We start from the raw sequence: 22,569 nt of genomic DNA on the forward strand, positions 1-22,569 counted from the left end.
GCTTTCCCTCCACATCCAGCCCATTCGCTGCTCTTCTGCTATCTTTAGAAAGGGGATCCAGGCGCTTCTCTCACTTTATTCCCATGATCTGTACTACTGTACCAGCACCACAAGCTAGATTTTCTCTTGTCCCCTTTTCTATTTCAGGAGAGTCACAGCTTCACGAGTGGAACTGAAGTGTCAGAGCTCCATGCAAGAGTTGAGAGGCTCTCAGAATTGGGGCAGTGATGCAGTGGCAGTTACAGCTCTCCTTTCTCTGTAGACCAGTGGTCTCCAAATGTTTTTGATCGCGCACCCCATCAGTAAAAAAATTTTGAGCGCGCACCCCCTGCTCACGGCTGAACTGTCGAAGCAAAAAAAAAAACCCACTCGGACTCCCAACTGAACTGCTGAGGGAGGGGGGAAAAAAAAGTGATGCTTCTCTGGCAGTGCTTCTCCTGCCACGCACCCTGAAGGATCCTCCTGCGCACCCCCACTTTGAAGACCACTGCTGTAGACCACAGATAGTGCCCTTTGTTTTCAATGTTTATTTTTAGGGCTGTTGATTAATCGCAGTTAAGTCACATGATTAACTAAAAAAAATTCATCACCATTAAAAAAATTAATCACAGTTTTAATCACACTGTTAAATAATGGAATACCAATTGGTATTTATTAAATATTTTGGATGTTTTTCTACATCTTCATACATATTGTATTCTGTGTTGTAACTGAAATCAAAGTGTATATTATTTTTATTACAAATATTTGCACTGTACAAATTATAAACAAAGGAAATAGTATTTTTCTATTCACCTCATACAAGTACTGTAGTGAAATCTCTTTGTCATGAAAGTGCAACTTACAAATGTAGATTCTTTTGTTACATAACTGCACTCAAAAACAAAACAATGTAAAACTTCAGAGCCTACGAGTCCACTCAGTCCTACTTCTTGTTCAGTCAATTCCTAAGACAAGCAAGTTTGTTTACTTTTACAGGAGATAATGCTGCCCTCTTCTTATCTACAATTGCACTACAGTACTTGTATTCAGTGAATTGAAAAATACTATTTCTTTTATTTTTTACAGTGTAAATGTAACCCACACACCTTCTGGGTGTGGTGTGGTGTGATGCTGTATCCCATCTAGTGGCATCAAGACCACTTAGAGAGAGCGATAAAATGACTCTACTCTTCAGCTGTAGCTACTAGGCAATTGGCTTTTAGCTCGTGCACTAAGCTCCAAAAGTCCCAGGTTCAATCCCACCTGCTGGTGTTACAGAAATACAGTGAAACCCTGCTATAAGGTGATGTTTGGGGTCCAAAAAATTCCATTGCGATAAATGTGGGGTCGTGGTATAGCGGGGTTTCAAGCCGGTCAGTTTAAGTCAGTGGTCCCCAACGCGGTGCATTGATGTGCGCTGCCTAGTGCCCAGCAGGGGAGAGAGAACTCTGAGGCTGCGGGCGCCAATGCTCTCTGTCTCCGGCTGGTGTGGGGCCGCGGCTTCTCTCCGGCTTGGACTTTTCCGGGACTTATCTAACCCGCCCAGCCCCGCCTTGACTGGAGCCTCAGTGCGCCACGTCCAGGAGCGGCCCTGGACAATGCTGCAGCAGCCTGGCTCCTGCGGGACCTGAGCTTGCAGCCCCGCCCCATTACCACGCAGCTCTGAGTGGGAGGAGCTCAGGCCACGCTGCTTTAGCGCTGTCCAGGGCTGCTCCTGGACACGGCATGCTAAGGTGCTGGGGGATGGGGGAAGGCGGAGGTGGAGGCGGGAGCGGGGCCGGGGGGGGGAGCCTCCGACATTCTCATGGGGGCCCTTGCGTGGCCTGGGGCGAATTGCCCCACTTGCCTGCCCCGGGCAGCCCTGCCCAAAGCTGCAGACTTAACTGAAAGCAACTTACAGAAGTGTTCCTGTTTTACACTCAGATGCCCAACTCCCAATGGGGTCTAAACCCCAAATAAATCTGTTTTACCCTGTATAAGGCTTATACAGGGTAAACTCATAAATTGTTCGCCCTCTATAACACTGATAGAGAGATATGCACAGCTGTTTGCCCCCTCCACCCAGGTATTAATACACACTCTGGATTAATTAATAAGTAAAAAGTGATTTTACTAAGTACAGAAAGTAGGGTTTTAGTGGTTCCAAGTAGTAACAGACAGAACAAAGTGAATTACCAAGTAAAGTAAAATAAAATAAAACATGCAAATCTAAGCCTAATACGGTAATAAAACTGAATACAGATAAAATTTCACCCTCAGAGATGTTTCAATAAATTTCTTTTATAGACTGGACGTCTTCCTAGTCTGGGCACAATCCTTTCCCCTGGTACAGCCCTTGTCCCAGCTCAGGTGGTAGCTAGGGGATTCCTCATGATGGCTGCCCCTTGTTCTGTTCCACCCACTCATACATCTTTTGCATAAGGTGAGAATCCTTTGTCTCCTTCTGGGTTCCCACCCCCTCCTTCTCAGTGGAAAAGCACCAGGTTAAAGATGGATTCCAGTTCAAGTGACATGATCACATGTCATTGTAAGACTTCATTACCCACTTGCCAGCACACACGTATACAGGAAAACTTACAACAGAGCCATCTACAGACAATTGTCCTGGTGAATGGGAGCCATCAGGATTCCAAACCACCATTAATGGCCCAAACTTTGCATAATTACAATAGGCCCTCAGAGTTATATTTTATATTTCTAATTTCAGATACAAGAGTGGTACATTTATATGAATAGGATAACCACACTCAGTAGATTATAAGTGTTGTAATGATATCTTACAAGAGACCTTTTGCATGAAGCATATTTCAGTTACATTATATTTAAACTCATTAGCATAAAATCATATAGAGTCACAGCTTAATGCTTTGAATTCTGTTCATCAGTGTGGTTTGCTGCAGAATTAAAACAGAACTCAAAACTAATAATTTATGATATACCTATTTCCTAGAACTGGAAGGGACCTTGAAGGTCATTGATTCCATTCCCCTGCCTTTGCTAGCAGGACCAAGTACTGATTTTTGCCCTAGATCTCTAAGTGGCCCTCTCAAGGATTGAGCTTACAACCCTGGGTTTAGTAGGCCAATGCTCAAACCACTGATCTATCCCTCCCTGCTTACCTTCCTTCTCTCCCCAACACAATGCCACCTCTGAGTTTAAGAAAACAATATACCTTTAATCCCCAAATAAAACTTTTATTTGAATAAAAAGTTTACTGCTGTAGACTTAGAACTATTAGCCTCTAAATACATTTAATAATTGGGCCACACTGTTTGCAGCGCATATACTCAACTTCATCTTTTTCTCCTGTTTTTGTTTTTTTAAACATTTGAATAATTGCTTGTGTTCTGAAACATGTTCTGATACAGATCTTCATTTTCTTCTCATTTTAGTGTGTGTCAATTCTTTAAACTGTTATCTGCTAACAGCTTGAAATGTGTACGTGGTGGACGTGAGATTCATCGATACGTTCAGATGTGCACGCACTTCAGAGCTTGCATGCGTGCCTCTTTGTTTAGTGTATCTTCCAGACCAACACAGAGCCTTACTTCAGCAGGCAGCTTTGCATACACACACACAGACTAATGTATTAGCGTAATACATATAACTCATGCCATATGTTGTATTTTCCTAATCAAACAAGCTATTTTTTATATATTTGAATGATACAAAAGCAAGGTAAAAATCAGAAGAAAAAAAAAAAGAATAATACTTTTTGTAAAACCTGAGAATTTTTTGGTAAAAATCAGTTTAAACTGAAAACACAGGGGCTTAACCACATAGTATTGAGGTGTCTGGGGAAAATCCTGCGTTACTTCAGTTAGAGGCCTTGGCTGCCCAGGAGAGAACACTTGATTGTGCTTGGGGAACGCCCGGTCGAAAAGGGACCCTGGCGGCTCTGGTCAGCACTACTGACTGGGCGGTTAAAAGACCGGTTGGCGGTGCAGCAGGGCTAAGGCGCGGTTCCCAGAAGCTGCTGGCATGTCCCTGCGGCTGCTAGGTGCAGGGGCGATCAGGAAAGCTGTGTGTGCTGACCCTGCCCCGAGTGCCAGCTCCGCAGCTTCTACTGGCCAGGAACTGGGGGCAATGGGAGCTGTGGTGGTGGAGCCTGTGGGCATGGAGCCACCTGCTACCCCTGAACCCCGGAGCTAGGCTGGACATGTCTGCCGCTTCTGGGAGCCGCACAGAGCCAAGGCAGCCTGCCTTAGCCCTGCTGTGCTGCCGACCAGGAGCTGCCTGAGGTAAGTGCCACCTGGCTGGAGCCTGCACCCCAGATGCAAGTTGGAACCCTCTCCCACATCCTAACTCCCTCCCAGAGCCTGCACCCCAATGCCCTGCCCCAGTGCTAAGTCCTCTCCTGCATTCAACCTCCCTCCTGAAGCCCGCAACCCCTCCTTTACCCCAACCCCAGCCCTGATGCCTCTCCCACACCCAAACTCCCTCCTGAAGCCTCGACCCCATGCCCCCTCCCACACCCCAACCCCGTCCCAGCCCTGAGCCCCCTCCTGCACCCCAACCCGCTGCCCCAGTCCTGAACCTGCTCCCACACTCCAAACCCCTTGGCTCCAGCCCAGAGCCCCCTCCTGCACCCCAAACCCCTCATCCCCAGTGAAAGTGAGTGAGGGTGGGGGAGAGCAAGTGACAGAGGGAAGGGGGATGGAGTGAGTGCGGGCATACGCGCTGATTCTGTGGGTGCTGCGGGGCTAGAGCAGAGAAAAACTGGTGGGTGCTCTGCACCCACTGGCAGCTCACCTCCCCCTCCGCGTCGGCCTCCTCCCCTGAGTGCATTGTGTGCCCACTTCTCCCCCCCCCCTCCCAGCAAGTGCTGGAAGGGAGAAGGGGGAAGCAGTGCACTCGAGGAGGAAGAGGTGGGGCCGGAGCAGGGATTTGGGGAGGTGTCCAATAGGGGCAGGGACTTTGAGGAAGGGGTTGGAATGGGGGCGGGGAAAAGGCAGGGCAGAGGTGGAATCAGGTTGGGGGTGCCTATGGGGTGGGGCTTCGGAGAAGGGATGGGGCTAGAGGTGGGGCAAGGGTGTTCGGTTTTGTGTAATTAGAAAGTTGGCAAACCTAATTGTGCTTCAGCTAGCTATTCTGCACAGTAAATGACTGGTGTCCCCCCCATATTAGGACATGTGACATCCCCACATGTCTCCTCCGCCCCCACAACCTGGGCCCTGCTCTCCCCACCTCACCTCACCTGTGTGTGTGTGGGTGTATGTGGGGGTCTCTGGCAGCCAGAGCTGGGCAGGGAGCAGGACAGAGCCACTCCAGGATGCTGCCTGGTGCAGTGCAGCAGCTGCCTGGCAGTGTGCCCGGCTGTGTCAGGAGTGGGCTACCTCCCGCCCAGGGCTTGGCTTCCAGGACCGCGGCTGAGCAAGTCGGAGCCCCCCCCCGCCCCTAGAACACCCAGCTGCCAGAGAGCCGGCAGGCGCAGCCTGGCTGGGGAGGGGCGGCAGCAGCAGCCTGCTCCCTGCCCAGGCTCAGCCTCTGGGGACAGGAGCCGACCCGGGGGCTCGCTTGCCAGCTGGCCTCAGACGCTGAGCCTGGGCGGAGGGTAGCCCTGGCAGCGGGGCTGGAAAAGGCTCTGGCCCAGGCCCTTCCTCTCCCCGCCCAGGCTGGCTGTTGGCACGGGGGGGGGGGGTACTTGACCCTTCGTGCCTCCGCAAGTCACCTCCCGTGCAAGGCAGGGGTGGGCAATAGGCGCCCGCAGGCCAGAGCCAGAGCCCCACGTGCCCTCGGAGCAGCCTGGCCCAGCTCTTCATCTACTTCCCATCGTCACTACTGGGGCCGCGGCGGGGAAAATGATTAAACCCGGACCGGGAAATCTGGACTCTCCGGGCCGGGGACTGCCGGGCTCGCGCGATGACTTTGGCGCACCCACGTGGGGGTCACGGGGCGCCGCGCGCCAGTGGGCGGAGCGGGCGCGTCCTTGGGCCGCTTCCGCGCGGGGGTCGTGGCCCCGCCCCCTCGCGCCTCGGTCCCGTCCCCGGCTTCCCGTGGGGCCGCGCGGCGCGCGGGCAGGGAACATGGCGGCGGCGCTGGCCGAGCGGAGCTGCCTGCCGCTGACCGGGCCCGCGCGCGGCCCGCGCGGCCGGCTCCGGGAGCTCGCGCTGAGCCCGCCAGGTACCGGGATCCCCGCTCGGCCCCGCCCCGGGACTCCTCTCCCCGCCTGGCCGTCCCGGGCCCGCCCCGCCCCAGGGACACCCCCCTCCCGCCTCTCCTCCCGGGACAACCCCCCCCGGCCCCCCTGCCCTTGGGACACCCCCGCCTGTGCCCCCTGTCCCCGGGACACCCGCCTCCCAGCCCCCCTGCCCCTGGACACCCCCGCCTGTGCCCCCTGTCCCCGGGACACCTCCCTCCTGCATGTCCCCCCTGGGACATCCCCACCAGTCTCCCTGCCCCAGGGACACCCCCCTCCCCACCCAGCCTCTCTGTCCCTGGACACCCCCCGCTTGCCTGTCCCTGGGACACCCCCCGGTCTCTCCTCCGCAGCTCCCGCGACACCCCCCCTGCCCGGGCTGCCCCTTCCACCAGCCCACCCTGAGGGCTGCACTGTCTCCCCTCCCGGATCCCCGCCTTGCCCACACTCACCCCTTCCCTTCCCCGCAGGTGCCAGCCTGGGCCCCGGAGCTGGGCGCTACGCAGACAGCGCTGGCGGGTTCTGCTACCAGGAGAGCGCCCAGCTGGTGTCAGTCACCAGGAACCGCTTCATCCACTGGTAAGTGGTGGGGGAGGGCGCATGGGTATCAGGGACCCTGCAAGGCACACCCCATGTTGCTCCTGCCCCATGGCGAGTATTGCCACTGGGCAGGGATCGCCTCCTAGGCATGTGTCTCAGGCTGCTCTTCCCCTGTGGGGTGGGGGGCAATAGCAATGCCAGTTCAGTGCAAGGTGTCCCTTTAAAGTCAATGGATCGGATTTGAGCATGTGCCCAAGTGCTTTGCTGAATAGGATGAACTGCTGCATGGCGATCCTGAGTAATAGTTAGTGGGAACAAGCCCATGGCTCCCTGTAGCAGGATATTTTTGTCTGCCTGCTGCAGAGTCTATGGCCAGGTTGACACTAGGAAACTAGGTCACTATAACTGTCGCTCAGGGGTGTGACAGATGCAATTAAACTGACACTACCCTGGTGTAGACAGCACTAGGTCCCATCCACCTAGCTACCGTCTCCCTGGGAGGTGGAGTACCTACGTGAATTGGAGAAGCCCTCCTGTTGGGTAGGTAGCATCTTCACTGAAGCGCTGCAGTGGTGCCACTCCAGTGTAGACCTGCCCTGTGAGTCTAAACCTGTGTTGTGTTGATCACTGCTGACCTGAGAGGCCTCACAATCGTCAACATAAAAAGCTTTTTTATTTTTTTCAGGACCACTTCTGGAGACACTTTGGAGTTGGTGGAGGAGTCTCTGGATATAAACCTCTTGAATAATGCCATTCGGCTCAAAATCCAGAACTGTAGCCTCTTACCTGGAGGAGTGCATGTGTGTGAGACACAGAATCTCGTTGTCATCTTGATTGTGACCAATCAGACGGTGCACCGTCTGGTACTGCCACACCCTGCTCGCATGTACAGGAGTGTAAGTAGTCTGGGTGGAAATACAAACAAACTTTGAGATTGTTTCAAGAAAATAATTCTAATAAACTAGCTTCAAATTACCTTTTAGAATCAAAGATTGGTGTTGGCATAAACATAGCTGTGGCCTGGATCATTGGAACGAGCTTTGATGGAAAGTGATCTGAAACCTGTAGTTTCTCCACCTAGCATTTTTCGTATTTTTAAAAACTAGTTTAGAGCATTTTTTTTAGTATACAAACCTGCTGAAATAGTGGTGCATATACTACTCTGAATATTGCATGTACATATGAAATGTATGTCTGTGCTAATTTGATTTTTGAATACTAAGATTAGGATTTTCAGAGGATCCTAGGGAGCTAGGTACCCAAATCCATGGGAACTTGAACATTGGGGCCTAAGTTGTTTGAAATCTGTGACCATTACCATTTCAAGAGCTGTAGAGCAGGAGTGCAAGCTCAGGGTGTGTCTCTTTAAATCCCAAAGACTCCATGTATGTAGTCACTTACGTATCTATGATTCCCAAATTTTTCTGGTTGAGACTCCTTTAGAGATATGACACACATTCTTAGTTCCCAAACCAAACGATCCCAAATCATTGGCCAAGTCAAGTGAAGCCCTATGCTATACTCAGAGACAGAAATGCCCCAGATTCTAATACCAGAAGGGACCGTTATGGTCATCTTGTCTGACCTCCTGGATAACACAGGCCAGAGAACTTCCCCAAAATAATTCTAGAGCAGAGCTTTTAGAAAAACATCCAATCTTGATTTAAAAATGGCCAGTGATGGAGAATCAACCACGAGCTTGATAAATTGTTCCAATCGTTAATTACTCTCCCTGAAAAAAATGTCTGCCTTATTTCAGTCTGAAATTTGATAATTTTTGAAAACTGCATATGATCAATTCAAAAAATGCTGGGGGTGTTCTAGACATCAAAGGGCAGAACCCTATTAATTTTGGTGAAAATGGAAAACTGGAAAAGCCCAATTTTCACTAAAATCCCCATTTGATCACTCATGATGCAGAGGTGAGAGAGTCACTTCACAGAGGCCTGTGGGAGGGGAGCAGAGTCACTCTGGATACAGAGTTAATGATGACATTTGGGTTAGGGTTAGTGAGTCCCTTGCCTCCCGGCTCTGGCCATGGACAGGCCCTCCCAGCTGGGTATGGCCAGAGGGGGTGATGAGGGGCCCAGCTGGGTGTATAGCTGGGCCTACATAAGGCATGAAGTGTGCGATCCTCCAATTATTTTGTGGGATGTAAAGCACTTGTGCAGGAATGTGGTGGTGTTACCAAGATCCTGGCATGTATCTGGGAAGGAGAGTAGGTCCACCAATGAATCAGAGTTATCTAATCCACTTACACTTTGAGATCCACTCTTAAATGGTCAACCCTTGGCAGCTAAAAATGAGGGAAAGAGCCAAATTTAGGTGATCAGAGAACTTGCATCAAAAGATCTCTTCTCAGTAAGTAAAAGCCAGTAGTCAGGGCCGGCTCTAGACCCAAGCGCGTGCTTGGGGCGGCATGCCGCGGGGGGCGCTCTGCCTGTCGCCGGGAGGGCGGCAGGCGGCTCCGGTGGACCTCCCGCAGGAATACCTGCGGATGCTCCACCGGAGCCGCGGGACCAGCGGACCCTCCGCAGGCACGTCTGCAGGAGGTCCACCGGAGCCGCGGGACCGGCGACCGCCAGCGCGCCCCCCGCGGCATGCCGCCGTGCTTGAGGCGGCGGAATTGCTAGAGCTGCCCCTGCCAGTAGTGGAGATTATGCATTTGTCATTCCTCTGGCAGTTCCTTTCTTATATCTCTAGTCTAACAGTTCTGTGTGTTCTTGGGACTTGTACTCTTTTCTCTCTCTCTCTAACAGGAGCTGATAACAGAGGGCCAGATGCAGTCTGTATTTACAGATATTGGAAAAGTTAATTTTAGGGACCCTTCAAACTACCACATGATCCCCTCCATCCCTGGACTGGCCTCTAATTCCACTGCTTCAGCAGCTTGGCTTAGCAGTGATGGGGAGGCTCTCTTTGCTCTGCCGTCTGCTTCAGGAGGAATATTTGTCCTCAAGCTACCTCCTCATGATGGGCATGGTAAGAGTTGAGAGTAGAGTATCATAAGTATGTATTTATAAAGCATGTGTTAGTGTTTCTCACACCTTCACCGATTGTCCTGTCTATGCAAAAACAGCCATTTCATGCTGGTATAGAAGGTGACACGTAGTGAAGGATGACCATGATTAGATTAATACTGGTCTGGATATAGTGTACAACGGGGGTTCTCGGGGGTCGCGAGGTTATTATTTGTGGGGCGTGAGCTGTCAGCCTCCACCCCAAACCCTGCTTTGCCTCCAACATTTATAATGGTGTTAAATATATAAAAAAGTTTTTAGTTTATATGGGGGGTCGCACTCAGAGACTTGCTTTGTGAAAGGGGGTCACCAGTAAAAAAAAAAAAGTTTGAGAGCCACTGGTGTACAGGCTTCACACTCCCCCTCATGGCTTTGTCAGTGCCTCTCAGTCCTGACCTGCAGCATCCCTTCCTATTTCAGTTTTGGGCTTCATTTGATCTTGACTTTGTCTTGGGTCCTTATTGTAATCTGACTCCCATAATGCTTGATAATTCATGCCTGTTGAAGCAGCAAATGATATTCTGCACATTGCTCAGCGGTTTCATTTTCATTTTTTTCAGGGATAGTTTCAGTTGTGGAGCTGAAGCAGAGCTCTGTGATGCAACGTTTGCTTACAGGTTGGATGCCAACAGCTATCAGGTTAGTGTTGTCATGTGACACACAGGACTGTCTTTTTTTAGCGCCCTGCATGGAAGCACGTGGTTTGTATTCAGATACATTCAAAGGTAGACAAGCACACTGCAGGAGTAACGCTCAGCATTGAAATAGCACTTTTAAAAAGAGGTTCGGAACTTGCTGTAGGCCACACAGCGAGTCACAGGGACAAAATTGGGATCAAGAGTGAGGAGCTGGCTTAGTCCATTTTACTGTGCTGCCTCTGGATCTGCATGGCTGAGATCTCCAGGAGTATGTTGTGTTTAGTAACTGGCCCCTGGACTTTCACCCAGGAGTGGGTTGGCAGCCAGTGCAGATTAAGGATGATGAGTATGCGCTCTTCCCAGAAATCTAATGGTGACAGATGCATGGATCACTGTGGTCCATATTTGTGCATAATAGGTGAAATCTCTTGGGTAGCTGAAGACAAAGCAAGGTGTTCCTAGCCACTGCTACTCTATGGGCATCTGAAAGTGGGGACAAGTCCAGTAAGACCTCAGATTACTTTGACGACCATTGGGAAGCTCCCTATAATTTAGGGAACCAATATGGATCTGACCACTTCAAAATGCTTCCTCCTGCCTTGACTTTGATAAGAACATAAGACTCTCCATACTGGGTCAGACCAAAGGTCCATCTAGCCCAGTATCCTGTCTTCCAACAGTGGCCACTGGCAGATGCTTCAAAGGGCACGAACAGAACAGGGCAGTTATCAAGTGATCCATCCCCTGTTCTCCAGTCTCAGCTTCTGGCAGTCAGAGTCTTAGGGACATGCACTAGCTACTGATGGACCTATTCTCCATGAACTTCTGATTCTTTTTTGAACCAGTTATAGTTTTGGCCTTCACAACATCCCTTGGCAACGAGTTCCACAGGTTGACTGTGTGTTGTGTGATGAAATACTTCCTAATGTTTGTTTTTAAACCTGCCTATTCATTTCATTGGGTGACCCCTAGTTCTTGTGTTATATGAAGGAGTAAATAACGCTTTCTTCTTCACTTTCTCCATATCAGTCATTTTATAGATCTTTATCATATTCCCCCCCAGTCATCTCTTTTCCAGTCTTTTTAATCTCTTCTCGTATGGAAGCTGTTCCATGCCCGTAATCATTTCTATTTCCCTTCTCTGAGATGGGACAACCAGAACTGCTTGCAGTATTCAAGGTGTGGGCATACCATATAGTGGTATTATGATATTTAATGTCATCTTATCTATCTCTTAATGGTTGCTAACATTCTGTTAGCTTTTTTGACTTCTGTCGCACAAAGAGCTGATATTTTCAAAGAACTACCCACAATGACTCTAAGAGCTTTCTTGGTGGTAACAGCTAATTTAGAGCCCATCACTAATGGTGTATAGAAACTTTCTCTCTGCATCCCATCCTGAGGTGACAGTCAATATGGGGATAGCTGAAATCCCCCATGATTATTTAGTTTTCTATTCTTATAACCTCTATCATCTCCCTGAGTATTTCACAATCACCATCCTAATCAGGTGGTCCGTAGTATATCCGTACTGCTACACTCTTATTATTCAAGCATGGAATTTCTATCCCTAGAGATTCTATGATACAGTTTGATTCATTTAAGTTTTTTTTACTATATTTGACCTATGCTTTCGTTCGGTGCCTCCCCCCCACCAGCAGAACCTACTCTATCATTCTTGTATATTTTGTACCCAGGTATTAACGTGTCCGATTGATTATCCTCTATCAATATCCTCATTTAATACCAGGCACTCAAGTTCACCAATCTTTGTATTTAGACTTCTAACATTTGTATACAAGCACTTATAAAATTTGTTACTTTTTAGTTGTTTGCCTTCATGTGATGTACTTGAACGGGACTCCTTTTCATTTGACTGTTTCTCTTTAGTTCCTACCTGTACTGTATCAGCTTCTATCCTTTCCTCTTTTCTAGGATATAGAGGATCCCTGTTAATAGATCCTCCCCTAAGGGATGTGTCTGTCAGAACCATGTGCTCCTCTGCACCCATCTGCTTTCTCCCACCCCTTAGTTTAAAAACTCCTCTATGACCTTTTAAATTTTACATGCCAGCAATCTGATTCCATTTTGGTTAAGCTGGAACCCATCCTTCCTGTATAACCTCCTCCTTTCCCAAAAGGTTCCCCAGTTCCTAATAAACCTAAACTCTCCTCCCTATACCATCATCTCATCCATGCATTTAGACTCTGCAGTTCTGCCTGTCTAATTGGCCCTGCATGTGGAACTGGAAGCATTTCAGATAAAGCACCATGGAGGTACTGAACTTTTCTCTCTTACCTTCCAGCCTAAATTTCACTTCCAGTTTAGCTTGTTGCTTGAGGAAGGGATTTAAGCTAAACTGATAAGATGCTCTTCTGTCAGAATAAGTGTTTCCCCACATGGGGAGATGTCAGTACAACTAGTAAAACGTTCCCATGTCAAGGATTCCTGAGACGTATGTTGTGTTAAAATGCTGCTAGTTAGCTGCATGCATCCTTGTGAGCTTCACCAAAGTGGGGACAGTTAGTGACTGGGTGGTAATCGGCAAGTTCAGATGACTTTTTGAGGATAGAGGTGTTGAAATGTTTTAAGTAACTTGTTACTGTCCTCAGTTTGCACTCTCTCTCCCTGTGGTCTGACAGCATTACATGACATTTTGATTAAAAAGCTACAGTGAGATAAAATTAACATGCCACAATTAAATGGATTAAAAGCTAGCTAACTGATAGGGAATCATGGAACAGGTGTGTGTCTAATGGGGTCCTGCAGGGATCACTTCTTGGCTTTACCCCATAACACTGGAAGAAAATATAAAATCATCACTGAAAGTTTTCAGGTGACACACAAATTTGAAGAGGACATGTCATAGGTTTATTCCCCACTTTGAACTTTAGCATTCACAAGATGGGGACCTGCATGGACTCCTTTAAACTAAAATCCTAGTTTAGATCTGGTAAAAGCTGCCACCAGCCAAGTTTTTAGTGTCTGGCACACTCCCTGTTCCCCCAAAACTTTCCCTGGGAACATAGATCCAAACTCCTTGAATCTCAACACAAAGGAGAATAAACCATTCCCCTCCACCTTCTTCCCCCCTCCCCTAGCCGTTAGGAGAGACCAATACAGATTCACACTCCTTGAATCAAAACAAAGAGGGATTAACTTTTCCCCCCTCCCCTTCCCCTGAAAATCCAAACAAGGGAAGAAATCAATCAAGTTCTAAAAAGAAAAGATTTTATTAAAGAAAGAAAAAAGTACACTATCTCTGTATTACCAGGATGAACAAATACAGGGTCTAACTAATAAACCTGGAGAGGCTTCCCCCCCACTCCTTTCTCAGAATAATCAAAGTAACAGCAAACAGAAATAAAGATATTTCTTCAGCAAACACACAATTGCAAATGTAGAAAATCAATTATAAGACTAAACCGCCTTCTAATACTCACTAAACTGAATAGAAGAAAATACTTCAGGAAACCTTGGAGAACTTGAAGAATATGTCTGGCCTCTCTTAAATCCAAAGAGAGAACGAACTCAAAACAAAGAACACAGACAAAGGCTTCCCTCCACAGAGATTTGAAATGATCTTGTCCCTTGATTGGTCCTCTGGTCAGGTGTTCATCAGGTTACTGCTTGTTAACCCTTTACAGGTAAAAGAGACCTTAACCCTTAACTAACTGTTCTATGACAGGACAGGTCACTGATACAGAGCAAACTGGATCTCTTGGTAAGCTGGGTACAAGCAAATAATACGTGTTTTAATATGGCTAAATGTAAACGTAGACACCTAGGAACAAAGAATGTAGGCCACGCTTAGGATGAGGGACTCTTTTTCAGTCATTGCTTCCCAGGATAGATTTTTTTTCTTGGAGGGATTGATAATCAGCTGAACATGAGCGCTCAGTGCAACTCTGTGGCCAAAAGGCCCAATGTGATCCTTGGATGCATAATTAGGGGAATCTCGCATAGGCGTAGAGAGGTTATTTACCTCTGTGTTTGACACTGGTGTGACTGCTGCTAGAATCCTGTGTCCAGCACTTCAAGAAGGATGTTGATACCTTGGAGAGGGGCAGAGAAGAGCCACGAGAATGATTCTGATTGGAAAACCTGCCTTATAGTGATAGGCCCAAGGAGCTCAACCTATTAGCTTACCAAAGAGAAGGTTAAGGGGTGAGTTGATCACAGCCTAAGTACCTATGTAGGGAACAAATATGTAATAGTGGGTTATTCAGTCTAGCAGAGAAAGGCTTAACACCATGCAGTGACTGGAAGTTGAAGCTAGATAAATTCAGACTGGAAATAAGGTGTAAATGTTGAACACTGAGAGTAGTTAACCATTGGAACAATTTACCAACGGTTGTGGTAGATTCTCCATCACTGACATTTTTTAAATCAAGATTGGATGCATTTCTGAAAGCTCTGCTCCAGGCATTATTTCAGGGAAGTTCTCTGTCCTGTGTTATCCAAGAGGTCAGACTAGATGATCACAACTGTCCCTTCTGACCTTTGAATCTGAGTAATTATTCACCTATTATGCTGTAAGCCCCTTGTGACAGGGAGCTCGCTGTCTTGTGTATGCAGAGATTTGCTCTCCTCAGTGCAATGAATACTCAATGAAATCATTCTGAATTACTACTTGTGTTTTCAGAGGTGACCAAGGCCCTTCAGACCTTCCTGTCAGCCTCTCCGTTCACTGCCTTGATCATGATGCCTTCCTATTCGCACTCTGCCAGGATCACAAACTCAGGATGTGGTCTTACAACGTGAGTGAGTGTTTTGGGTTGTGATTTGCTTTGCAGATGGGGATGATTCAAGGCTAGTCACACCACCTGGATGATATCGAGGTGCTATGAGACAGAGGATGGGCTGTTCATCCAGCTGTGATTCTGAGACTTGGCTAAACTGGTACTCCGTGAACTGGCCGTGAGTTTGTTGAGTAGCAGGATTTCAGGGAACACGAAGAAATGGGCGGGGAGAATAAAGGGGAAAAGTGGACCTGGGGCTAGTCCAGGATAAGGTGAGCTACGAGAGAAGGTGCGGAACTGCGGCTGGACTTGCATATTAAAGGACAGGAGGTGGAAAAGCTCCACCCCTAACCTTCCTTTGTGTTGCTTGTCTGCTGTCTTTATTCTGGGCAGGACCAAATGTGTCTGATGGTAGCCGATATGCTGGAGTTCGTGCCTGTGAATAAGGACCTGAGGCTCGCTGCTGGAACGGGACACCGATTGCGGCTGGCCTATTCGCAGTCACTGGGGCTCTACCTTGGTATTTATATGCACGCACCCAAGCGAGGACAGGTACGAAATGACCGGAACCTTCAAGAGCTGCCATTATAGGCAAAGACAGTGAATTATAGGGATGCGCCCAGTTTTCTGAGCTTGTGTATGGGCTGGCACATAATAGCAAAGAGAGCATTTGCCAACACGCACTGCACGGAATAGTAGCTTCTGAATAGCGTTTCTCATCCCAAAACACTTTGCAAGATGCTCATGAGTCTTTGGGAGTAGAACTTTCCATGTTTGGTGTCTGCCAGTGGGTCTGCTGTTCGGGAAATGGAGGAAGAGGGAAAGGGATTCACTTTTGAGAATGGGTAGAGTGGAGTGACGTTACCCTTATAACACGTTCTTGCACTGCTTTTTAAACAGCTGAAGTGAGTTGGGAGCAGAGATTTGAGGTTGGCTGTGGTGATAAACCTTGGGGCAAACGGTCTCGGAGAGGCTGGTTTTGATTTAGTCCAGTTATGGAGGTTTTCAAATAATTCAGGATGGGAGTTTTAGTGAGCTACTGTTGTGTGTGGGGAATCTACTTTCCAGCTGTGTAAATCAGGGCTGCGCAGGCATGCGTAACTAAGGGAATCAGGGAGCCCTACTTCCTTCACTCCATGTTTAGCTATTGAAAGAGTGCAGAATGTGCATATCAAGTGCTTAGAGCCAAGCACCATCGTAAACGGCATGCTCAGGGTGCATAAAACTATGCACAAACTGGGTTCACGTTTGGTGTTCTGGTGGGGCTGGGGAGGTGCTTTGTGACAAAAAGGCATCTAGGAGATTCCCAGCAACCAGGTACCCAGGAGGAAAACCTTGAGGCTGTAAAGTAAAGCTGCCAAAAGTGTGTAAATGATCCAACAGCATTAACTCTGGGCCCTGGGGTGGGGGTGCATCTTGATAGTCTTTACTTATGTTCCTGTACAATAATCTCTGTAGGAGCCTTGCCTTATTCCGTTCACGGTGAATGAGGCAGGGATGCAGCATTTATTTTAAAATATCTTGCTAGAACAGAAATGAAGAGGACAGATATATACAGAATGCACCTGGAATCTGTCAACCAGTTTCCTTTTGTGAACACTCTAGAACTATAGTTACAGTCAGTATTTTAAATTAAGGATGAATATATATTTTAAATTATTTCTGTGCCCACTGGTTACATAGCACACTCATTCACTGTGCTATGAGTATGGCCCTCGGTGAGTATGGATTGGTAGGTCCCTTACCGCCTGCACCAAAGGCCTTTTGTTGAATGTGTCACTTTAACTTTGGCAGCTCCTGGGTTGAGTGCTATATTTTGCATTAATATCCATTGTGCTGGCATGGAAGAGTTCCACTCCTGGACCTGGGCCCATTGTGCTAGGTGCTGTACAGACATGGAACAAACAGGTGGTCCCGGCCTCAGAGAGTTTACACCTTCACTACATAGTTTAGAACAAATAGTCATTGTGTGGATTGGGGTCTCTTAGCCAATCCGAGTACTTAGGGTTTCAGAGTGGATTGGTACAGCCGTCAGTGTGCGCGCGCAGCATCTCTGGGCAAGGCAAGTGCATTTTAGTATCGTATGTGCTGCCTTGCACTACTTGGCACTAGTTCTTTCAATCATAAGATTCAAAACAAAGTACTTCAGTATCAGATGCTTGGATAACACTGTGATGGGTGTGGGATAAGAACCTGAGTAGAACAGTTTTACTGGGCCACTTTGATAGCATCTTTATTTTAGTTAGGATGGCTCTTTTCCAGCCATTGACTTACCTTGTGCATGTGTGCAGTTCTGTGTCTTCCAGCTGGTGAGCACTGAGAGTAACCGCTATAGTCTTGACCACATATCCTCCCTATTCACCTCTCAGGTGAGTGCCAGTGCTACACTCCTTGGGGAGGTGGGGTGGGATATAAAACGAGTAGTGGGCAGAGTCTCGCTGTAAGAAGTGTACAGATCCATAAATCTGATATAAGTTTGGGGACTTTTAGTAAGAATAAACAGGATCTGGGTTTGCTCCTATGAATGTGGCAAAATAACATTACATGTTTCTCTGGCTTATGCACTTGTACCCACTGAGAGCTAACTTTAAACGTCCCTTGCATTTTCGGTGTTTTAATCAAGTCTCCATGCTATCTTTTTCTCCTAGGAGACGCTTGTTGATTTTGCCTTAACACCAGCTGAGATCTGGGCGCTGTGGCACGATGATGAGAATCAGACTATTGTGAAATACATCAACTTCGAGCAGTGAGTCTCCCTCCCGTTTTACTGGTTAACCTTGTGGGGTAGCAATTGCAGCGGTCACTATTACTGTTTGCTAAAATCATTCCTACATTTGCTTCCCTCCACTTGCTTCCTTTCCGATCCATTTGTGCTCAGTTTTTCAGAAATAGTTCATTGTCTGTTAGCTAATTTCCTTAATATCCCAGGGCACGTGGCATCTGTCCACTCCTTTCTCCTTGTAACATAGGTTATTTAAGTTTTTAACCCTGCTTTATTATAGCAGCTAGAGCTGTGATAGAAAGAAAGCAGGGTTAAAAACTCAGTCTGGCATGATTAGAAGATCACAGGGAACATCTGTGCCACTCCCAGCTTCCTCCTCACACTTTTTTGCCAACTTTTACATATTCGTCTGGGGCAAGTAGGAGTTGTTTGGAGGAGCAGCGCGTAAAGATATTAGTTTATTCATTGGCCTTGTGAAGGTGGGCAAGTAGACACTGTATCTGGGCCCCTGGACTGACTGAAATACCTGGGTAGAATGAGTTACAAGTGTCCTGCTTCACTTTAGGCACATGAATCTGCCATTAATTCAGAGTTTCAGAATCCGCCCATTTCTACATACATGTCAGTAAAACAAAGGGAGGGCACAGCATGATATCATGATGGGCTTGGGATAAGAATCTAGATAGCTGGCTAGATATAGCCATGGGTTAACTGGACAGCAGAGTAAACAGAAATCAGGATGTAGCACTTGTACATAAGTCATTAGTCATCTTGGTTAAGATTATCCTACCATATGCCACATCTGGACCAGCACTGAATTAAGATCTGTGATTACTACAGTTGAACTCACTTCAGACTAGGATTACCAGAGAGTTTAGTGTTCACTGCAACTGAGCATACGTGACTGATGGAAATTCTTTTCTCCTCAGAAATATTGCAGGCCAGTGGAACCAAGTTTTTGTGCAGCCTCTGCCAGAAGAAGAAGTGACTATTAGAGATGATCAAGACCCTAGGGTGAGTGGACAATACAATACCAACCATGAGTAACTTGGGCTGTGTCCCTAGCTTCCTTTCTATCTTTTGCTGCAGGGGACAGAAATAGAAAGATGGTTGGGACAGATCAGTGTATGCAATATAACTTCATTTTGTATGTTGTCCTTTATACAAACGGTATCTTTAAAGCTTCACAGAACTAAATGAGACAACAGACACATAGTATACATGACAGTGGTGTGAAACACTTAAGCTGGCCATAAGGCCAGCACCTGAAGAGGAACAGAAATTGTTATAAGCAAGGGAGAAAGTCTTTCAAGATGAGATTTGTAAAACAGCTTGACATCAGCGAGCAGAGTGATCCAGGATAGCTGCTTCTGATGGCAGGAGCTGTGAAGAAGGCAGATTGAGAGGCTAGAGCAAACATGGATTTCCATCTTGAGCAGGAATGAGGATGTGATGGAGTGGTCTAAGGATGGGGGTGAGGGAGCAGAAGCATTATGCTACTTAGTGGATGTGACGAGGCCTGAGGAGAGGCAGAGGAGGGGCAGAGGAGGTAGAAAAGAGGGCTGAGGTATAGGCAAGAGCAGAGTTGCATAAAACTCTGAAGAGGGGACAGTGAGTTGGAATTCGATACAGCAAGGGATTTTACTGTGAATTAGGGATTTTAGTGTAAATTAGGGCAGTTGGAGATTGAAAGGAAGGACATGAGTTCCTCAGGCCTGGAAAGGTGATCTAGGAGGAGAGACATTTATGGGACCGAAGGGAATACGGGAATTGCCAGTGCCATGGGAAGGAGAGTAGGAATTAGACATGGCAGCCTGAAGGTGCTCCTTGCTCCTCATTGCATACGATACAGGTGGGACGGAAAGATGGGGAGTTGAATTCTAGGGGATGCTGAAGTCTAAGGGGTGCTATGAAACCAAACCCTCAGTTTTACCAACACTAAGGAACTGTGCTGCCTTCTGCCCCCACGAACAGGAAAGACAGCCTCTTCTTTGCAGTCTCCTTTCAGGCTGTTTGCTGCGGAGTTCATCCCGGCAGTGTGTGTCTGGCTGCTTTGCATTCTGGGGGTGACTTACCTCATTCTGTGAGACTAGACCATCTATGCTGGGTTTCAGATTGTCAGAGTCCTTTTGCAGAATAAACCACTGAAAGGCCAGTAATACTGTAGTGTACAGTGCCACCTGTTAGCAGGCTCCTGCAGAAGAGATGCGGAGTTCCAGGAGCCTGGAATGATGAACTGTAATTAGAAGCCTGCATCATTTTGAATAAATTTGCTTCTCTGAATTTCCATTTTGTTCTTTCACAGGAAACTTATCTGGAGTCTCTCTTCATGCCTGGTCGGTTCACAAATGCTGCTCTACTCAAAGCTCTACAGGTTAGCAAACAATCAGTTAGTGCTCCCTCAGTTCCAGCCACGTTGTGCCACTTCTGGCTGCACAAAGTGGACATGGGGTCACTCGAGGAGAACTCTCAGCTGGCCTGCGTGCCATCCGTTGGCATAAGGCCGCACAGAGACCAGTCACCATAAATTAGAGCAGCCCTTAAACGGGTCTAACTTTTTGCTGATGGGCTGGGAAGGGATGCGTAACTCACGTCACCTGAACTGACCAGAGCTCGGTACAGGAGAACATTTGGGCCTGCAAAAGCTGCATTTCTGTTTACACAGTGTCGTAGGTGTGCTTGATGGGCTACAGAACAATGAAGGCTCCCTGCCCTGAGGCGCTTAGTTCTCCGTGCACATAACACCACAAGGTACAGGCAGTGGCAGGAGGAAGACGGCTATAACAGTGAAAGGTCCCAAGGATGCCGAGCCGGGAAGAGCGGCGAGAGCAGTTTCTATGGGCTGGAAAGGGTGGAGGCTGGGTATGGTGATTGAAGAACAGTCTGAGATGAGGATGTTTATGCAGTGGCTGTATGCAGCCTGCCCAGCGTGTTTCAAGGAGTGGGCAAGGAGGGTCCAGGCTAGGGTCCTGTGGATGGAGGCATACAAGAACATGTAGGTATGTGGAGAGAAAAGAGCCTGAGGAGAAGGCAAGGATGGCAGGCAGTATGGCCAGAGGACGATGGAGTGGGAAAGAGAGCAGGCAGGAGGTTTCAAGGGCAGGGTGTGGGGTGCAGCAGAGGATGGTGAGGGGGAGAATGGGGCAGTGGAAGGTCACGCCGGACCTGGTCTTCACTGCCAAGAAGCTGGTGTGGAAAGGGAGGGAGTGTGGGGAGGGTTTAGGAAGCAGCCAGAGGTGTGAAATGGTATTGACAGCTCGCTGGCCTCGGTCAGGGAGGGCTGGGTGTGTGGACAAGGTAGCAGAGGTGGCCGATGAGATCAGACCCGTAACAGAAGATAGCCAGTGGGCTGGAGGTTTCCTGCTGAACTTTCTGTGGCTCAGGACCAGCAGTGGGAGAAACGAATGCTCGGTGTGAGCCGAGCTGGGCTTGGTGGAGTGGGCTTTGTGTGGTGCGGGGGCGGGGAGCGTTAACCCCAGAGCTGGGGGAGGAGGGGAGGGCTTTGGGCAGCAGTGGTGGGCTCATGGATTGGAGGGTGCAGGAGGAGGAAGGGCCAGGGGTTGAAGGGAATGCAGAGTTACTGCTGCTCCGTAATTCTCTGATGGAGACACTGGTGGGCAGCGCTGGGCTCAGTCTCTGTTTCCCCAGTTTTATGCTGGTATGACTGTATTTAAGTCATTGGTGTGACAGTGGAGAATCAGGTCCCTGGTGTGCATCTTATCGCCTCTGAGAACACCACCCTGGTTCTCCCTTCAGGCAGGACCTGGTGACCTGCCCACTGGGCTTGCTCTTGACTCAGTGTATCTTCCGTGATGGAGCTCATGGGCTGAGCTCAGCAAAGCCCTATGCTCACTTCCCTGGGGATGCGCTGCCTGTAACGAAAACGGCATCTGATCAATTCCAGGTCTGGGAACGTTCCAGGTGTCGGTGGATTTGGTGAACGTGGGAAAAGCCTGATTCCACTAACCTCATTATATGAGTCTATAGGCTGTGGATCCAGGGGGAAGCAGTGACTGCAGGGAAACGGTCGCTGTGGATCTGAGGGAGGCAGTGACCTTGGGGTTAAAGCACCAGAAAGCCTGCTGTGCCTGCAGCACCCAATGGGCATTGTATGGGCCTGATTTTAATGCGTGTCAGACTGCTGGAAGCCCCTTTCTTCCAATCTGGCCAGCCCCTCTAGCTGGCCCCTGGAACCCCACTACAGCCAGTCCCTCCCTCGTATTGGGGGCAAAGGGTCGGAATGAGCGTACAGCCCGGCATCCGTAAACAGCGAAGTGTGTAACCCTCTAGTAGTGCCAGCTATTGCTTCGCTCTGGTGTATCTTGGCTGCCTGTGTCTAGCTACAGTTCTCTGCAGGGAGTGACGTTACTCATCTGTTCGACATCTTCATGTCGTGCTGTCGCTTAGGCTTGTGGCAAGTCTAGTGCTTCAAAACGGAAGTTTCCTGTAATGTTTTTGTAGATCTTTTCCCGAGGAGGAGAGAGAATCATGGATCTGACCTGGGATGAACTGAAAAAAGAGGTGACCTTAGCTGTGGAAAATGAGGTGAGGATTCCATTGAGTGTTTTATGTTGACAATCATCACTGTGGCATCTTAGCATCTCAGGTAGAGTTAAAAACTAAATCCACAGATGACCCATGGCCTAACTTTCCTCCCTGCTTCCCCCCAACCAGTTGCATGATTTAAAAAAAAATTCCTTCTCACTACTTCTCCATCTCTTAACTATTCCTCTTTCTCCAGAGGTTCACCGTTCTCCCCCCACTCCTCCTGTACTGTTCTTTGTTC

At 48.3% G+C, this 22,569-nt stretch overlaps 1 protein-coding gene across 2 annotated transcripts in view; it reads left to right on the top strand.

Annotated features, from left to right (window-relative positions):
• The first annotated feature begins 6,008 nt into the window (after positions 1–6,008).
• The window catches only part of NUP160 (nucleoporin 160), a 53,261-nt gene continuing 36,700 nt past the window's right edge, over positions 6,009–22,569 (top strand). For both annotated transcript variants that reach the window (XM_039536922.1, XM_039536923.1), the window contains exons 1-12: positions 6,009–6,105; positions 6,592–6,700; positions 7,347–7,557; positions 9,421–9,643; positions 10,242–10,320; positions 14,965–15,079; positions 15,455–15,613; positions 17,353–17,430; positions 17,710–17,807; positions 18,713–18,797; positions 20,089–20,157; positions 22,245–22,328. In XM_039536922.1, coding sequence (XP_039392856.1) covers positions 6,009–6,105; positions 6,592–6,700; positions 7,347–7,557; positions 9,421–9,643; positions 10,242–10,320; positions 14,965–15,079; positions 15,455–15,613; positions 17,353–17,430; positions 17,710–17,807; positions 18,713–18,797; positions 20,089–20,157; positions 22,245–22,328 — 1,407 coding nt within the window. The remainder of the gene's footprint in view (positions 6,106–6,591; positions 6,701–7,346; positions 7,558–9,420; positions 9,644–10,241; positions 10,321–14,964; positions 15,080–15,454; positions 15,614–17,352; positions 17,431–17,709; positions 17,808–18,712; positions 18,798–20,088; positions 20,158–22,244; positions 22,329–22,569) is intronic.

The sequence above is a fragment of the Mauremys reevesii genome, linkage group 4 (assembly GCF_016161935.1).
Source record: "Mauremys reevesii isolate NIE-2019 linkage group 4, ASM1616193v1, whole genome shotgun sequence".
Taxonomy (NCBI): Eukaryota; Metazoa; Chordata; order Testudines; family Geoemydidae; genus Mauremys; species Mauremys reevesii.